This window comes from Lepisosteus oculatus, chromosome 3 (genome assembly GCF_040954835.1).
Source record: "Lepisosteus oculatus isolate fLepOcu1 chromosome 3, fLepOcu1.hap2, whole genome shotgun sequence".
NCBI classification, from domain to species: Eukaryota; Metazoa; Chordata; class Actinopteri; order Semionotiformes; family Lepisosteidae; genus Lepisosteus; species Lepisosteus oculatus.
Genome location: NC_090698.1, coordinates 57,647,538 through 57,664,083, shown reverse-complemented (window position 1 = coordinate 57,664,083; position 16,546 = coordinate 57,647,538). Strand labels below are relative to the sequence as shown.

At 37.3% G+C, this 16,546-nt stretch overlaps 2 protein-coding genes across 6 annotated transcripts in view; both read right to left on the bottom strand.

Moving 5' to 3' along the window:
- Positions 1-4,745: 4,745 nt before the first annotated feature.
- On the bottom strand, positions 4,746-6,826 carry foxd5 (forkhead box D5). Its single transcript, XM_015368742.2, has one exon. It carries the CDS (start codon positions 6,139-6,141, stop codon positions 5,080-5,082), a length of 1,062 nt encoding a protein of 353 aa, XP_015224228.1. The 5' UTR covers positions 6,142-6,826; the 3' UTR covers positions 4,746-5,079.
- Positions 6,827-8,817: 1,991 nt separating this feature from the next.
- The window catches only part of cbwd (COBW domain containing), a 29,709-nt gene continuing 21,980 nt past the window's right edge, over positions 8,818-16,546 (bottom strand). For 4 of the 5 annotated variants that reach the window (XM_006626966.3, XM_069187291.1, XM_015368714.2 and 1 more), the window contains exons 13-16: positions 10,731-10,799; positions 10,002-10,067; positions 9,612-9,741; positions 8,818-9,097 (exon numbers count right to left, since the gene is read on the bottom strand). In XM_006626966.3, coding sequence (XP_006627029.1) covers positions 9,024-9,097; positions 9,612-9,741; positions 10,002-10,067; positions 10,731-10,799 — 339 coding nt within the window. In that variant the 3' untranslated portion in view covers positions 8,818-9,023. The remainder of the gene's footprint in view (positions 9,098-9,611; positions 9,742-10,001; positions 10,068-10,730; positions 10,800-16,546) is intronic. The other variant, XM_069187292.1, reaches the window with a different exon arrangement.

Below are 16,546 nucleotides of genomic sequence, written 5' to 3'. Positions count from 1 at the left end.
GCATAGCTTAATTTATGTGCACAGAAGTACCCTAATGAGCCACACAGTTAGTTGAATGGTCTATGTGCAATAATAGTCATGTCAGTCCATCGCAGGGCAATAACAGTGGTTCCCATGATTTATCTCATTATGGTGCCAATTGCAAAGCGGCGTACTAGTTCGTAACAAGTGCGCCAATTTAAGACCAAGTGCAACGAACTTGGCTGCTGAAATTAGTCCGTGGATCCGCACTCAAACCTGTTCTGCGTTGCAACGAACTCGAAGGCACAGCTGCTACCCAGAAGTTACTGAATTAGGGCACCAACTTAAACCACCTCTTCTCAAGGTTTGAGCAACTTTATCGCGTACTAAGCGGAACACTGGATCACCTTTGAACGTTTCCGAATATAGTGGAAATAAGTAATAAGTCTCTAAGCAATGAATTGTATGTACATTTTATGTAATCAATTTTATACATTAAAATAGTTTATTAACACACGTTTGTTAATAAAGTGGAATCTATTAATAATGTTTTCATTAGTAGCTGTAGGTAGAGCCTTTAGTATACGACAGTGAATTTTCAGGTATCCTGAAGAGAACTGAAATTAAGGAAATACGTATTTAAACCTCTACGATCACATCTGGGTGTCAAAGGGACATTTTTGTTGTCTTTCATTGGGATTGGACCCTACACCTGGGGGCACCGTGGGGGTACGGTGACGAAGTTGTGTAGGTAAATGTTAGGGCACGTTAAGAGAGAAAAAAAAACCTCGTATCAGCATCTTTTAAAAAGTGATTTATCCATGACAGTTCTTCAGAACACCGGCCTTTCTCTGTCCTGTGGCAGTGGTCCAGTAAAACAGTGGTGAAACAGCCGGGATGTGTCGAATGTCGTGGAAACGGATCAGGTGGTTCGTCCCAGGTTGTGTAGGACCTCGCATGCCACAGTGACAGTACTGTCTCTTAATGCACTGGTAAGCAGACCAAGCAAAACTCTGTTATAAAATCCCAATGGCTTACTAGGTCAGAGAAACACGGACAACAAAAAATGGACTAAATAGATCTGTAACAGGAGTTTACCTTTTGAGAGCTACACATTTTTTACATGTAAATGAAATCTTCTGCCATGTATTATCACCTTCTATTGGTATTTTTGTTGAAAAATAAAATTCTTGGTCATTAGTAGGTGCTTTTTGATACTACTTACTAACTCCGTTGTAAGGAATATGTACTGTAAGTACATCCCTTCGTCAGTCATTGTTCGAAATACAGGACACTGTATCGGTACCTACCTCACAACCTCAGTGATCCACAAAAAAAAAAAACTCTTAGATGCAACAAATGTAGCCCCTAAAAGTCCACAAGTCTTGTCCAGACAGAAATGCAGCCTACACATAAAACTGAAATAACCGTTCTCATATACTGTATACGAAGGATCTCCGTATGAATGTTTATCATTTATCAATAGATATAAAAGCCGCTATAATACGAAAAAAGTTCAAATTCGGACCCGTAGCTGCTGTACTCGTTTGTGTCGCGACTAATTGCAGTCGAGCATCGCATTAATAGTTATGTACCCTTATATGTATTTAACATAAATTAGTTCATAAATTAAATACTATCATTAACTTGTCATGGACATTCATAATCATGAGACAAAGCAATAATTCTACATTAACGTGGCATGCATATTTATTTACTGATTAATTTAAATTATCTGTGTCGGAGCCCCTGCTGTTCGTGTTAATCAGCAAAACAACTTTGCTACGCACGCTTTTTCATGACAATTGAGCTCAGAGCTGGAGAGGATCTCCAGATAGTACCATGTTAACCAGTCGGCAACGTAGTACAGAGCCGCGCGCAAAATCCGAAAGATTCGCTGCGATTGACCCTCTGGTGAATTTTCAGCAAAGACTCAGCCATGAAGACCAAGGAGCTTTCAAAACAACTCGAGAGATACGGCTGTCTAAAGACACGGTTTGAAATAAATGTATAAAAACAATTGACAGATCCTGAATATCTCTTTGGACGTGGTAAAGGCCATCATTAAGAAATGGAAGCCACAGCCTAGATCGGGCTGTCCCTCCAAGAGAGCAGCCAGGAAATGGTGAAACTGGTAAGGAACACCATTGCGAGGCTAACGGCAACTGAAGGAGTCCCAGAGTTCAGTGGCTGAGAAGAGAGATAATGTCCGTGAGCCAACGGTATCCCAGTCATTCACCGACAGGAGCTTGTATGGAACTGAAAACAAACTCTCAGAACCAGCATAGAACCTGCAAAGAACTCGAGTGATCCTGCAAACATATGGCAACGTTTTTGTTATTGGGCACGACAGAATTGTGACTTTCTGTTTTGTTCAAATGTTAAAGTTCCTCTCCTCTATAGCGGGGATTGGGAAGTGTGTCAAGACTGATGGGAACGTAAATACAGCAAAGTACGGGCAAATCTTAAAGAAAAACACGTTTCAGACATTGACCTGGGATAAAAATTCACTGGACACTGGAATGTTTTACAACTAAGAAAGTAATTGTTTTTAAGTGGTCCAGTGAAGGTCCTGACTTGAATCCTACTGGGAATCTGCTGCAAGACTTGAAAACTGCTGCTCATCAGCGATCCCCAAGCGCCGTCTTAATAATAATAATTGCTTACACTTACATAGCGCTTTTCTGGACACTCCACTCAAAGCGCTTTACAGGTAATGGGGACTCCCCTCCACCACCACCAATGTGCAGCATCCACCTGGATGATGTGACGGCAGCCATAGTGCACCAGAACGCTCCCCACACATCAGCTATCAGTGGGGAGGAGAGCAGAGTAATGAAGCCAATTCATAGATGGGGATTTTTAATGAAGGACGGCGCCTGTCTACAGTATAGTGTCTCCGTCAATATACTGGGGCATTAGGACCCACATGGACCGCAGGGTGAGCGAACCCTGCTGGCCCCACTAACACCTCTTCCAGCACCAACCTTAGCTTTTCCCAGGGCTGCAACTCACATCTGGCAGCCCACTGAAGCTCAGCAGATGTGAGCCTGGTCAGTACCTGGCATATCCAGGTACTGACCAGGCTCACACCTGCTGAGTTGCAGCGGGCTGCCAGTTGTGAGTTGCAGAGTGATATGGCCGTTGACTTAAGAGAACGTGAGCAAATCTGGCAGAAAGAATGAGCAAAAATTGCACCAAGCCCGCGTGCAAAGATTTTGCTACCATTATCTGTAACTCGTAGAAATCTTCCATTTGATTTTTCGGATTTTTGATAAAATAATCATTTTAAGAAAATAGCTGTTTTGTTTATTCCATATAATTAACCATCTGCCCTATTGCTGTTGTACGTGTATGGTTCACTTGCTAAGCAGACCAGACTGTTCTATGTATTTTGTCACCGCAAATCACGGCATGGCAGCGACAGTGTTCATACAGAACGGCAGTCTGCCCATCTCAATGTGCCTTTAGTCCACGTAATATAAAAGAAGAACCACAAGAGGGCGCTACCCCTGCATAAAATGAAGCAATGGTTCGTATAGGTTAATAAAATGCAGCGGTATTAGTATTAGAAAAGATGTATTTGTAATAGAAAATGTTATACAATCTGAAAAACTAAGATCACATTGCTCAAGACTAAAACGATTAAAATATACGATGCTGCAAAAGCAGTAGTTAAATTCAATAAGGGTGATAAGCAATAAAGGTAGTAAAAGTCAATCATTGAGCGTGATGTGAACTACAAAACATTCTTGGTAAAAGAATTAGTTAATATCTGAATGTAGGCTGCAAGAGACTTGTCCACGGATTGTTTTGTCTAACAACGAGACTACTGGGATTGCATAGTTTGATCGAACCCATCTCTAGCACATAACGTATTATTTTAAAACATGACATCTCTTAAGTGTGAATAAGATTGTCTCCTTTGTGGTCACATCATGCTGAATCAAACCAAGAAAAGCGCGCATTTAAAACGTGATTAAAAGCTAATGTTATACAGCATGTACTCGCTAGATCCAGTTTCCAGAACAGCGTCATCCTGAGGGTCGAGCCTGACCGGAGCCAAACTCTGCAGACACAGCTAAAGGACAAGAACACACCCGAGAGTAGTGTAGCCAGTCTTCAGCAGGGTGCACGTACACAAGCCAAACTTGACAATTAACCTAGCCATCACATCTTAGGGCTGTCCGTTGGACAATTCCCGAGTACATCTTCACCAACACGGGGACAACATTGCATTTGTGTTGGAACAGGAAGGCTGTGTGCAGTACACCGATACCACATAGCCTCACCTCCTAAGACTCTGTCACAGTCCCATGCAGAATTATAGCGTACTCTGTTGAAGGATCTAATGCACTTGTCATTATATATTTTAATGTTTGTCATTTTTACGTCACTGCAGATTCTCAACGTCTGATGAAATACGAATTCAATGAAATACAGAATTAGGAAAGTACTGCAATGAGCTGTATTGTACTTACGAACTTGCGTAGTGCGTAGTCGAGGTTTAACTATAAATCTTGACTACTCAAATCATCCAAATACAAAGTAATTTACTTTTTAAACAACCAAAATCCCCTAATTGTTTAAGGTAAGCACAGATATGACTACGAAATCTATATTTTACTCCTATACTGAAAAAATGGGAAAAGGTGAAAACATATTTATTTTACACACTTTATTTTCAATTTATTACAACATACAACCATGAAAAAAAAACACTTTCGAATTTCACACACGGGTCCTACTCAGGTCATGTCGCTATTGCATCACAGGTAGCTTCAATAATGGGAAGCTCAATAAATATATTAATAGACTATATTTATTTACATTAAGATTTTAAGAGCGATGTATTTGTATATATACAAACGTTTTAATACATTTCATAGACCACTAAAACAAATACCGTGCACTTTTTCCAGTTCTTCTGTTGAGTGGTTATTTACATCATGCTTCATGATAAACAGACGACTCTGCGCCAGTGACTAAATGCCTGCTGTCATTGGTCTGGAAACGATACAGGTAAATAATATATTTTTTTCATACTGTATTTTGCGCAGTCGCAGATATACTGAAAGTTCACAATCGCAAAGACTCTTACCATTCTGGTCTGTAAGGTCAGCAGTGTGGGTAGGGCTCACTGGCAGAAATTGTGTTTAAGAGGGAACCGGGGCAAAATAAAGTTCTTGGAGCAGAAAAAACGGGAGGAAGCAGACAGTTTGTAGGTCTCTGAAGGAACTGCGGGAACTCCAGTGCCGCACAAGGGTTGGGATTTTGCAAAAACGAAGGAGACGTCTTCCCGATTATACTTTCGATGCTGAAGGAGCATTTGCTTTGCGGGACACCAGCGGGCTTGTGATCCAGGGAGGGCGTGCAGGTTTGCACCTGAGGTCCTTTGGGATTGGGCACCTTCCCAGTGCTAATATCGGGATACCGGACACGGTGAGCAGCCCGTGGCAGAACGACACTCTCCTGAACTGGAATATATCTCAGCGAGGCAGGCTGTACCGTTGCCGGGCCGTGCATGGCATACGGTCGTCCATAAGGTCGGTAACAGCTGAGATTGGGATAAAACATACCTGCAAGTCCGTCTTTGACGAATTCCGGCTGGTGTCTTTTAAACCTTTTCCTCCGCCGAAGGAAGCTGCCGTTGTCAAACATGTCTTCAGAGGCAGGATCCAGTGACCAGTAGTTGCCTTTCCCTGGATTTCCAGGTTCCCGTGGAATCTTGATAAAGCAGTCGTTGAGGGATAAATTGTGCCTAATTGAGTTTTGCCACGCAGGGAACTTTTCCTTGTAATAAGGGAATTTGCTGCTTATGAAGTCACAGATCCCGCTGAGCGTCAACTTCTTCTGTGGACTCTGCAGGATGGCCATGGTTATCAAAGCTATGTACGAGTACGGGGGCTTGACCAAGTTGTTTTGGGGTCTGCTGGAGGAAGGCGTCTCCGCGGTGGGGAGGCTGCCGTCGCTTTCGCCCGAGGAATCGGCTTCAGAACATTCCGTGTCCGCGCCGGCCTCAGGGGACGCGCCCTCCTCTGCTGCAGTTGACTGGGTCAAGTATGGGCCCTGGAGCCGGCAATCATACAAGTCGTCTTCCCCAATAATGTCTATTTCATCTTCTTCAAGAGAGAGTACTGTGTGTGGTTGAGGAACTTCGTAATCGTTGGACAGGGTCATGGTCTTGAAGACGCGTAGGATTCTTCGGCGCGGCAATCAATTTTAAAGGACTCGCCCCCACCCCCCCGGAAGCAATCGAAGAATAAACTTTCTTTGCGCTTGAACGAGATTAACTGAATGCCAGGTCTCCGTCAGAAACAGGTTTTTATGAGGGGTGGATCCTTTGACCCAACCCATTTCCAATAGATGGCCAAGCCTATCCGAAATGGTAAATCGCGAACCAGTAATGGACGGAGTCAATCTTGTCACAAAGAGGAGTGGCTGCTAATAGCTCTCCGGCCACTATTTAAAAAAACCCCCACTAAAGTTCATTTTCAGTTTAATAATTACTTTAAGACATTCTGTAAAATTTACGTTACAGCCTAGATAACACTATCAGGTGAATTGCTGAACATTTCCAACAGTCCTGTACTGCGTTTTACACTTAATTACTGCTCTTAGTTATGGGTGTAAAACCTTACTTTTATCAAATGTATTTCTTATTTAGATGTCTTAGATTAATTACAGTAGTCGTTTATACTGGGTAGACGTATTTAACAAAAAGTAACACCATTATTAAATCCGCTGTTTTCGTGATTACATTGATGGTTTTGTAAGGTATCAGTTTTGTTATAGATACATTTTAAATGTTTCTAATTTAATTTAAAAACGTAGCAAACGTTTAACGAAACCATTATTTTATCTTTATTAGTTTGTAACTTTGTAGTGATAGGTATATTCCATTTTAAAATTTCTTGACAATTAGTCTTAGCTTTTGTTTTAGTACTGCTGTAAAACGAATTCTTCTGGATCTTAGAAATACCGCTCAAGTCGGAATCGAAGTCGTATCGTTTTGTGGTCTACAGTTTAAAGAGAATTATAACCGAGTCTCTAAATCTGAATACATTCGTTAATTATAAATCAGGGCACTGTAGATATTAATTAAGTCTATTCCAATATTCAATAATAATGAGACAAACTCATGTGTGCCTACATTTAAGCAACACAGAAGCTCTGTGGGAGATGAGCGATAGGCGCAAGATTGCGGCTATTGAACGTTATAACACCACGCCTAAGATTAAAACTCACATTTCTTCCCCTTAACCCCCGAGGGCTCAATTTAGTTTAGTTTTCCACGTTTAGGTTCCTGGAGAGTAGCATGACCATGAAAATGGACATGAGGGGCTCCCTGCTTGCATTAAAAAAAGGTGCTGGAGCTGCCATGAAACAAAGACATCAACATCAGAATCGGATAGGAAATGACACAGCTGCAGCGAGGGTTTAAATAACACCTTGTGGAAGATTTTCTTTCTTTAAGCGTATAAATGGATACAGAAATCCTCAAAGCAGCCTTTAGATCTTGTATATTTGTTTAAACAGTGCTGCACGTTCATCTTAATTGCAAACTAAAATGTAAAACAAAGACCCTGCCCACTTCCTCGACCGCCAGCCTGAAATCTTTTCAAAAACTGGGATAATCCCAGGAGCACTTGTCCTAGAGGAGTCTTTGAACTGCTACATTCTTAAATGTAGCAACCTGACCAGGGATATCCGCTTTTACCATTAATAAAGAAATTAATGAACATTTAAAGAGGCCTACAGATTGCTCGAGCCACAAAAACATTAACACCCTTAAGTAACTATTAATTCCGACACACCTAGTGCATAACAGCGCATATATGTAGTACTGTAACTGGACACCGAAGTAGATTATATTCTATACAACAAAACTGCTGCACAAAAAATAAAAATAATAAGTCTGCAAATTACTATCGTCTTATTTTTTAAATAATTTTTCAAGTTTAAAGGAATATTTTAGCCGATTTCAAAAGGACAAGCAGACTGAAAACGGGTGAACGGAATTTATAAATTTAAAAGGAACACTTTAATATTGCTTATAGTCTGAACCTTCCTTTCCAAATTCAATTATCTCTCGGATCCTGCGCACACATGTCCTGGAAAAATGGATGGTTTAGGTGTTAATCTTCTGAAACGTAATTTTGTCTTTCACAATCTAACTCATTGTTTTGTTAACAGGACAGTGACACAGGACGAGTCATTAAAATAATATCATCTGAATTTACTGAAGTGCCGATAGTCTTTACAATTTCCCACTTATAACGAATTATCCAGAACTTTTCGACTTTGAGGTGCTTTGACATATATTTTATATTCATGCAACTGCCTAACTACCAAACTAATGATTTCTACAATCCACTGATTTCGTAAAATGTAAATACTTCAGAACAATTATGATAAATCTGCCCATCAGCCATTTGAAAGATACGAAATGTACAACATGTTACTGTCCTAGAAATTATTAATCCAATCCGATTATTTAAATTAATAAAACAATAGGCATTTTATATTCCGACAATTGGAAATATAAATAAACACTGCTTATTCGATGTAGAAGTAAAGAAGTATGCAAGTACTATTTATTAAACTGCATTATTGGATTTTAAGATCTTTTATGCATCGTATTAAGTTTAGACCAAAGTTGACAGAACATTATTTTATTTATAAGCAATCAGCGTTCTTATAGCTGTAATTATTGTATAAAAATAAGAAATAGTATGCAACATTTACAAGGAAGTATTTATAGTGTTTAAAAATATTACATTCATATCGGTTTTTAGAAGGTCCTGATTATTTTACATTATTGGATTACAATAAAAACAATTTTCAAGAACAATGTGTTCAAAAACAATTTTCATCTTTATTTGAAAATGTAAATGTATCTGTACACAGATAATTTATCTACTCCACTCTAATTACTGTGTAGCTACACTACAGTCCCTTAATTTGGTGTGATGAATAGCTTTTCAATTAAGGTTCTCTTAAATAAGTAACACATCTTAGATCTCTCTCAAGTGTGGGCATCACATGGAGATGTCCTTCAGTTAATCACTGCTTGTTTGGTTGAGAACAGTTGTGATGAATAATTCCTCTAGGATACCCTTGTCAAGGTTTTTACCTGCGAAAGCAAGTGAATATGCATAGATTGTGTCATCTGGAACTGTAGAAGTTACAAGCAAGAAAACCTAAATGCATTCCATGTATCTGTAGACTTTTTAAAATTAGGTATATATTAATCACTCAGTGACAAATGTTATTTTTTTTTCTAAATTGCTCTTTACATTTATATATTGCTGTAAACAAAAAAACATTTTTAGAAAACAAGCACATTTCCACATATTGTCCCTTTAAATGTTTTAACAATAGCTTTAACCATAATGAACAATACCATTAAGTCTGTATTCCCCCTTAGATGGTAAATTTAACCAATGCACATTCAAGTAATATAATTTCTTTTAATGTCTGACAAGTATTTCTAAGATATTATTTCTGGTTCATGATTTTGCCTTATTGTTTTGAATCACTAATTGAGCAGATATAAAAATTATCAAGATAATTAAATGTTTGTTTTATAATACAAAAGAAATGATCTCGTTTTTTACTGCTTAGAATTGGGTTGTTGTGCTCCTTACCTATGAATACCAGTCTACTGATTCTAGGTTCTTCACTGTCCCAGATCTGTGGAGTCTCCTCTAGGTCGTACAGCTCATGAACACTCTGGAGTATCACCTTCTGTGGTTTGTTCTGTATAGAAAGAATCCCCTGATTTCAGAAAATCAGGAAACAAAAAGATTAACATCCAATCTTTTCTGAAGACAGAGAATATAAATATTTCTTAAATTAATTTCAATTATACAGTACAGTGGTTTTACAAATCATTATATCTTGGAAAATATTCCAAATTCATACTCTTTTTCCTTTACTAAGAATTACATAGCAGTTTTTACAGTTCAATAAAAGTTACATTTTTACTTTCATAAAAATAAAATAATAAAAAAAAAGAAATTAAAGAGTGAATTCACCTTTAAGCGTATGACATTCATTAACAAGCCAGTCTTGTTTTTAATAGTCTTCTCCCACAGGAGATTCTGGAAAAAAAAGTATTTTATTTTAAATCGCGTTTACAGAAATTTAAAAACCCTTACATTTCTATTCATTTTATAAAGCATTTGTTGGCAAATCTTTTATCTTTTTCAACAGATGGTAAAAAGAAATTGTATAATTAGGAATAAATAAATAAATTTTGCAGTACATCATATACAGTAAATGAGTTATTGTTCAACAACACTTTGAAGCACACATATACAGTATAATACAGGCTATGCGTTACATGAGTAGCCTTCTTTATGTAAGACATTAAGAATCATTATTCTACAAACAATGTGACAGTAATGGTATTTCTTAACACATTTCTTTTCCTCTGAGAACTAGTTTTTGATATACAGTACATGACATGATTCCTGAAACTCTAAAGGTGGAAATCACACATTAGGTACACCATGGGCCATGGTGATGTGATGAGGAAAATGTGTTTTTATTATTTTTGGCTAGAATAAAATCATAAATTCAAATAAATTGTACTGCTGTTAAGCTTGTGTCTTTCAAAAACAAAAACACAATATAAGGAAAATACATCTTCTTATGTGTTACATGTTAATACATTTATAAATTGATAACTCTTAATAAAATCTTTTGGAAGTAGTGTAGATACTTCATTCTGTAAGGACGGCTATTTTATACAAATTGCGCACCTGAATAAATACATTTAAGCGTTCTTCTGAAATGCATCCAGGGACTTCAAATGTCACAGTGACAATACTCTGGAAAAATAAGAAAAACAACAGTAATTTAATTATTAGTTAGTAGAAAACTCCACGCTTTCTAAAGTCCTGTAAATACAAAAAAGTTGGAATTGTGTTGGTCCTTCTAAACCTAAATGGTTTTCATACTATTTTTATACTATTTTCCATAATAAAAACTGACCCAGTTGTTTTGTCACTCAGTAGCAGCCAGTTACTATGTGAAACAGTGATCAATACAAGATTTCAGTTCAGAGGAATTCTTCACTGTTAAGATCATTTTGAAGAAATCTATACTTTTCTTCAATTCTGTTAAAAACTGACAAATGTGATATCATTAAAACTATTTAACTTCTTGATTTTTTTTGAGCCATTGACTGGTCCTGATACAAACACCATAATGCTGTCCTTTACAGAGTTAATACAAACATACAAACATATTAAGAAATGTGTTGCAGAATGTAACCTTGTGACCTCTAGTGCAGACGCAACCCAACTGAATTATACAGAAAATGTTTAGAACAACATACATGTTCAACAGACAAAACAAAAACCAATAAAAGAATACCAATCTGTACACAAAGTTTTGTTTTGCATTATTTTTCTAATGTTAATTTTTCTCAGCTGCTGAAAGGACATCCCTGTCCAGAGTTGCATTTTGTCCATTAAGGACAACCAAGCGTCTTTTTCTGTTTAAAATGACAATCGTGTGTGTGTGTGTGTTTTATATTCTATATATATATGCTATCACTAGTCATTCAAGCCTGTGTTTTATTTTATACAAGCCTGTCACACATTAATTGGCTTGACTGTTAATAGGAAAGTGACTATTTTGGTCCAGATAGTGTGCATTACAGTTAGTGACATGGAGATACACGGATAGACCTGTAGAACTGTAGATGCTCTGTGATTTCAAATCAATAGACAGTTCTAAAACTCAAACTCAATTTAGTGTTTCTTTTCAGTTGCTAATAATAAAAGCTACAGAACTTCAAACAGTAAATGCGACATACATGTTATCCTGATTCGGCCTTGAAGGCATTCTCGGAAATATTTTCAGTATCATCATTCTGTATCTGTCTTACAAAGAAAGATGGCTTAAACTAGGGGTACCAGCTGTGTGTAAGCAGTGTACAAAAATGTTAAATCTAATTTAACATATCAAACTTGAAGTAGTTGAAGGAGATTCCTCCTCACATCATCACACTCCCACTACCCCACAGGGTGTGTCCCATAACGTTCACCACAATGTCTCCACACATTGTCCTCCACCAGGTTTATCAAAGGCAAAATGGCACTTGTCGGCCCACAGAAGACAATTTAGTCTCCCATCTATATTGAAAGGGCAGATTTATCATTTTCATGTAAATGGTGAGCTACAACCATTTTGCTACTCTAGATTGTTATTCTGTGCTGGAATTTTTCACACTGTAGCAACTGTAGTCTATAAATGATTGGGAACCTCTTGGATTTTTCACCACTTATGCTGCAAGCTCAAATAGAAATGCATTTATACAGTATTACTCCAATTATTACTACAATAGTAATAACTGCTATTATTACTATAATGTCAAGGTAGAACAAAAGTTCTGGAAATTGTTTTACATAGGATTTGATTTAAATCCTATTGTTTTACGTGGGATTTAAAAGAAAACACTAAAATGTCTTGACCTGAGAAGTATTCACTCCCTTTGATGTGAATCTTCAAATTGAGGCCAGGTGCATCTAATTGCCTGGTGAGCTCACTCTAAAACCACCTGTAATCATGCTGATAACCCACAACACTAAAGCTTTTCTTGAATAACCTCCTCAAAAGCACTACAAAACACAACAGAATGACAAGCATGAAAAACATATTGCAGAATACATTTTGACGTGAACATACCAGAACCAGTTACTGAGCTGGATCTAGAGAAGACCCTAGTCAGGTCTTAAGTTCTTAAGGGTGTGTTATACTATTTCACTTGGCATCTTTGTTTTTAAACATTCAGTTTAAACTTTGTCTCATTATGAATAATTGCATACTTGCATGTTGTTTTATTGTGTTGTGCAGTATTTATGAAGGTTTTATGATGGTGTTTTAGCCTTAGTCATGTCACGTTTTAGCCACACGTTCTATACATTACACAAGCAGGGAATGGTCACATCTTGTGCTGTTCTTGCATTAACTGAAACTATGTTTTGTATATATAGTTACAGTCATATAGTTGTAGTTAATTATTGTTTTAATTAACTAAACTTAAAACTATATTAATTAAACTATACTGATTCTTAATCAATTCTTTTCTGGAAATTGTAACTCAAATACCAAACATTGGATTTTTCTGAAAGTGCACCACTCAAGCCCAGCATTTTGTTGTCATTATTTTGTCCCAAGTAACAATATTACTTAATCAACCAACCATTTTCTTCACTAACTAAAGTGCAAATAAGATTATATGCTGAAAGAAATATAGATGCAAACCTCGTTGCAATTTCATTGTGCATCGTTATGTACATTTGATGACACTTAGTGGTCATCCTTTAAAGTGCTTTGAGAAGCCACCTTTAAAGGCGCTATATAAAATAAAGTTTTTTATTATTATATTACTATCTCGACACAAATCTGATTCAGAAGCACTTAAGTTAACCGCGTGACAAAGCCATCGGTTTTAACAAGATTTCATAATGTTGTGTAATGGTGTCTTGGGCATCATCAATTCCCCTACACTTTGATGGGATGCTCATCAACATTAATTCTCTGTTACAATTGACAGTTTTATCACACACGTGATATATCACACTTTACACAAGGTACGCAAGAACCATAACAAATACAAAGATACTTTTCTTGAGAATTTAACAACAGAAGGCAGAAACAATTGATGTGCTGTGGTGAATATAAAGTAATGTTTCAGCTTTAAGCTCGTAATACAGCCATCCACTCTAAAAATAATTTTGAATTATTCAAACCACCAATGTCACTCCTTTTCCAGCTAATGTATAAAAGTATCTTTAGATCATGTTTACTGTACCTTGAACATTATTTGAGTAAATAATGTCATTTTTATTCACTCCTGAGTAAAAATATTACCTTGAAGAAGGCAAGCAATAAAATGCATATAAAAACAAAGATACAACATGCAATTAGAATGGTCAAAGGTTTTTACTTGTTACAAACATGGGGAAGTATTTGCTGATTCTTAAGAAATGTCTTTCTATTGCAGTACATAAAGAGACTAAACAGCTATTTAGGTTTTCTTGCATACATGTTTACACTGAACAATCTTGAGGCACAGATAAAATGTGCATTTTTTTATACTGAGCAGTTTTTTGAAGATGATGACCTCAAGGTATTTTTATGAGACACCTAAGGTGTAATTCACCTCTTTTCCCTTGTGAATTTTTGCCCAGCTTTAAAGGGCTCTTTACAGGTTTTTAGGTATTGTGTGTAAGTGTTAAAGTTAAACACTTCCTTTTTATTTGGTATAACAACAGAAACTAGAAGAGCCATTTGCATGAAAAGAGCAACTGGGTTGGGCTCAGTGGGGGTTTCTTGTGTTTCTAAAAAGAGAAAGAGAAAACAAATGACAATATAAACATTTAACCCCCTCCCAAGAGGATGTTAAAACACACACGGTGGCAGTATTCTTCCTGGGCTCCTCAGGACTCAGCAAAGAACTTACAGCCAAATGCAGACCTCCCTTTTGTCAAGCACAGGCAGCGGCATACTTCATATGGACAAATTCAGCTGAAACAATCTTTCGTATATGTACCAGTAAGATCTGATCCTTTTTTGCTTATAAGACAGGTAGCTAGTGGAAATAGCTTAGCAGTTTGTATGAGAACAAAATTAATGTTTTCTTTCCTCCACCTCCACATTCAACTGAATTTCAATGCATTGGAAAGTCTGATATTCTTAATCGCACACATGATGAGGGCCCTATGTGGTGCTGTAGTCATGGAGTTTGTCTGTTCTACCCTTGTTTGTCTGGGTTTCCTCTGGTTGCTCCTGCTTCCTCTCGCCCTCCAAAGAATGTTGGTGAGATTAATTGGATTTTTGCCCTCCTGTGAGTGTGCCTGCGTTTGTGTCTGTGCCCTGCGATGGACCGGCATCCCATCCAGGCCGTATCCCACCTTGTGCTCATTGCTTGCCAGGATAGGCTCCGGATACTGGATAAAGTAGTTAGAAAGTGGACGGATGGATAAGAGACAGAACTTCAAAGAATCAAGGCCATAAGCAAATGTACTAGAAAGAAGGGTTGTCCTGAAAATGGCGCCTTTGTGAAGTACACACACCTTGTTCCCTATTTATTTAATAAACATTTGTTGATGGTTTGAAGTAGAAAAACGTGCGACTAAGCGACAACATGCTTGCTCAATGCAATCATGTTCTTTCTCAATAAAGAAAAAAAACTTTAGGAAGCTTAGTTAATTCTCAAAACAGAGGTACACATATCCACCAGGAATAGATGTAAACCACTCAGAATAGATGTATTCTTATCTTTACGTCATGAAATTGCTCTACAAACATCGCCTACCATGGATCCGTCTGAAATGCCTCCATTGTAGGCATTGTCAGTAACAAAGAATCGCATCTGTTACACGCTTTGGAGTAATACAGTTATACATACTAATACTAACTTGGTCGATTACATTTTACTAAAATGCCTGTTGAGAAACAAAAAGCTTCTATGAAAAATTCTAATGTTATGGAAGAATTTTTGTAAGTATACTAAGTGACAGTTATGTATTACAGTGTTTTTGCTCTCCATCTTCATGAATGATAAGAAATGGAGCGTACCACACTGAACCTGACACAGCGTTCACATTTTTAACTTTGAGAAGACATTTTGTTCAACTATATACATTTTTCTTATTCAGCAATGTTTTACATAACACACAGAATACGTAATGTGATCAGTGTCTAGGAAAAGTTACATGAAAAAAATACAAATACAAAAATATACTGTATATTACTGAGATTAATATACAAGAACAAAAACAAGAAACATATTGTATCAGTAACTACTGATTTGCATGATCACATTATTTACACTCTTATAAAGTGGAAGGTAACTGTTAGGTAGCCATTTGCACTAATTAGGAATGACCTTATTAGTTAATTGTCACATACTGTAAATATTGAGTGATTGAGGCAGAGGATGTACTGAAACCAAGATGATTCCGTGAAAAATGAGAGATTGATACAAATCACAAAAAACAAAATGAATAAAAGAAGGGTGTAGTTATTCAAGGTTTTCTGTTCCTCAAAGTCCAGTAGGATCAACAAAAGACAAGCAGAAACAAAAAGCTAAAGCCGAGAGTCTAGCCCAAGAGAAGCAGGAAAACAAATTGTTTCAGAGGTCTGCAACAATACTAGGATAAAAATACCAGGGAAATGCAGGACAACATGGTAGACATCGAGGCATCTCTTAATAACAAGACATAAAAGACAATTAACTGTAATAATAACTACATATAGGGGGACTTATTTCATCCAGCACTGAAGATCAGCACTCAGGTGATGTGCCACAGCCATTATGCACCACTGCACAGCAGGTCAGGTGGAGCAGTGAGAATTTATGGAATTAATAAATCCAAATTGACTGACTGAAACAAGGGGGGACATTAGAGAGGCCAGGCTATCCAAACGCAGAGTGGAATTTAACCAGTATGTGTTAACACTCCAACCCTTTCATAAAATTCAATACCTCGGTTTAATATTTCACTTCCTATAGGACAGTGTCTCCAGTCTCCATACTGACATGGAAAATGGCATTAGGAAC

Bases quoted from the DNA above. Each gene is read 5' to 3' on its own strand.
- foxd5 (XM_015368742.2), bottom strand. From the start codon at position 6,141: ATGACCCTGTCCAACGATTACGAAGTTCCTCAACCACACACAGTACTC.